At 50.4% G+C, this 2610-nt stretch overlaps 1 protein-coding gene across 1 annotated transcript; it reads right to left on the bottom strand.

Annotated features, from left to right (window-relative positions):
- Window positions 1-1380: 1380 nt before the first annotated feature.
- On the bottom strand, window positions 1381-2385 carry LOC146883686 (uncharacterized). The gene has a single exon (XM_085666702.1). It carries the CDS (start codon window positions 2383-2385, stop codon window positions 1381-1383), a length of 1005 nt encoding a protein of 334 aa, XP_085522828.1.
- Window positions 2386-2610: the final 225 nt, after the last annotated feature.

Genomic DNA, 2610 nt, shown 5'->3' with positions numbered 1-2610 from the left:
CAGATAAACGCCGACTGCATGGCCACACACGTCGACCTCCTTTACGAGACAAGGGAAAAGGCACGAATCCGGGACTTGGCGACCAAATTGAGGGCAGCAAGAAGGTACAACTCCAAGCTGAAACCACGTTCTTTGCACAAAGGAGACCTCGTATGGAGAATGGCTAGCAAAGCCCGCAAGCACGAAGGCAAGTTCTCACCCAACTGGGAAGGACCCTTCCGAGTACTTAAAGAGGTCGGCAAGGGAGCCTATCGCCTGGAAAAACTATCCGGAGAGCCGCTTCCCAACACTTGGAACATCTCTCACCTCAAATTCTATTTTAGCTGAACAACGCTTGTAATCTGATGTACTCTTTCCTAACCCGGCATTTTTTCCCTAAGGAGGGTTTTGGCTGGGAAGGTTTTAATGAGGCATCACCCATCAATGAAATACAAGTTTATGCATCTCTATTCACCATAGCTCCCAGCCACTGCTCTAAGTGCCGCTGGTCGAATAAATTAACCCAGCCACTGCTCTAAGTGCCGCTGGTCGAACAGATTAACTCCCAGCCACTGCTCTAAGTGCCGCTGGTCGAATAAATTAACTCCCAGCCACTGCTCTAAGTGCCGCTGGTCGAATAAATTAACCCAGCCACTGCTCTAAGTGCCGTTGGTCGAATAAATTAACTCCCAGCCACTGCTCTAAGTGCCGCTGGTCGAATAAATTAACCCAGCCACTGCTCTAAGTGCCGCTGGTCGAATAAATTAACTCCCAACCACTGCTCTAAGTGCCGCTGGTCGAATAAATTAACTCCCAGCCACTGCTCTAAGTGCCGCTGGTCGAATAAATTAACCCAGCCACTGCTCTAAGTGCCGCTGGTCGAATAAATTAACCCAGCCACTGCTCTAAGTGCCGCTGATCGAATAAATTAACTCCCAGCCGCTGCCCTAAGTGCCGCTGGTCGAATAAGTAAACTCTCAATCACTGCTCTAAGTACCGCTGGTCGAATAAGTAAACCCCCAGCCACTGCTATAAGTGTCGCTGGTCGAATAACTTAACTCCTACCAATTAAGTGTTGCTGGTCGAATACATAAACCCCTAGCCCCTACTCCAAAATACCGCTAGACGAACTTAATAACCACATGCCGCTACGCACGAAAGTTAAACATTCTGGTATGCGAGAAATTAAAATTGACAGATTTAAAAACAAAATATATGATAACACCACCATTTCCATAAATTTCCAAATATAATTACAATAATAACAAAGTTCAATACAGGCACATTCGCCCTCCAAACAAACCGGCAACACACCGACAAAAACAAGTTAGTCCCCACATGGACATACAAAAAAGAACTAAACAAATTTCGGCGTCCTCGCCCCCAATATCTACACCAATGTCACTCTTCAACTTCATCCACCTCGTCGCCCGCCGCGTCCCCCTCCACGCCATCGGCTTCCTCATCAGCAACCTCCACCTGCTCCACCCCCTCATCAACCATGGTGGCCGCTGGAGTCGTCACCAATGTATCTTCATTTGCAATAGTGGCCGCCTCCTTCTCAGCCTTGAGTCGGCTAATCTCCGCAACGTCCAGCATACGACCATCGTACACATCCAGATTTACGTTAAAACGGCAGTCGGTCACAGACACCTCCCGATACAAGAACTCGGCTTGCCTCAAAGCCTTCTGGAAACCGTTCACATGTTCATTATACACGGCCTGCTGCAGACCAAAAACTTCACTAGCGGCTTCCTCAGCAGCAGCTTCCTTGGCGGCGTTCACCCCATCCAACTCCATTTGCTTAGCTTTCAATTTTTTCTCCAAACCCGCAACACTCCCCTTCAATTTCTTCACCTCAGCCTCCAGCCTCGTTTTCTCATCCGCCCAAGCCGCCTGCTCGCGATCCCTTTGCACCTTCAACGAAGCAACCTCCTCAGCCAACTTTTTCTTATCACCCGCAGCCAGCTCACCCTGCAGCAAAGTCGCCACCCGCCGACTCAACACCATACCCCGTGCCAAGTACTCGCTCATGGCCCGCATAGTCAGCCCTGGGTCAGCAGCCTCCACGACGGCCACCTCCTCGTCACTCAGTTTGAGCTCCACACCCTTCCTCATTTGAATCTTCACTTTCTCAAAGCCGCCAAGATCAGGGTTACTCGACCCACTGGACCCAACACCCCCGGTCTTCGCAAGAGCCCTCAGCCTCTTACGATCCTTCCCAACCCCGTTCATCTTAGAAGGAGCCGGTCTCTTGGCAACAGGAGGTTGATAAGTATCCACAACCGGGCCAACGAGGTTCGGAGCCTGCGACTGCCCCTCCCCCTTCGCGGCGTTCGCCATCTGGTCTCTGATCTTGGCAAATAAGTCCACTTCTCCACCAACCTTTTTCGCATGGTGCGCCATCACACCTGCACAAAGGAAAATTTTTCAGATTAGTCCAACACAAAACCAACAACAATAAATCAACATACCATATAAGTCACGGCCAGGATTGTCCGTCAAATAACAGCAAACAACCCACTTCCCCGGCACCCTAACCGGCAACGTCTCCAACACCTCTACCACCCTCCGGCTATCCATATCCAAAGCCTCCTTCGACAATGCATCCCTACGCGCCGGCGCACTCGT

Source organism: Vigna unguiculata, chromosome 9 (assembly GCF_037176805.1).
Source record: "Vigna unguiculata cultivar grain cowpea cultivar isolate G323 ecotype 2 chromosome 9, ASM3717680v1, whole genome shotgun sequence".
Classification (NCBI taxonomy): domain Eukaryota; kingdom Viridiplantae; phylum Streptophyta; class Magnoliopsida; order Fabales; family Fabaceae; genus Vigna; species Vigna unguiculata.
The sequence above is the reverse complement of the archived record's forward strand: the minus strand, read 5'-3'. Positions and strand labels throughout refer to the sequence as shown.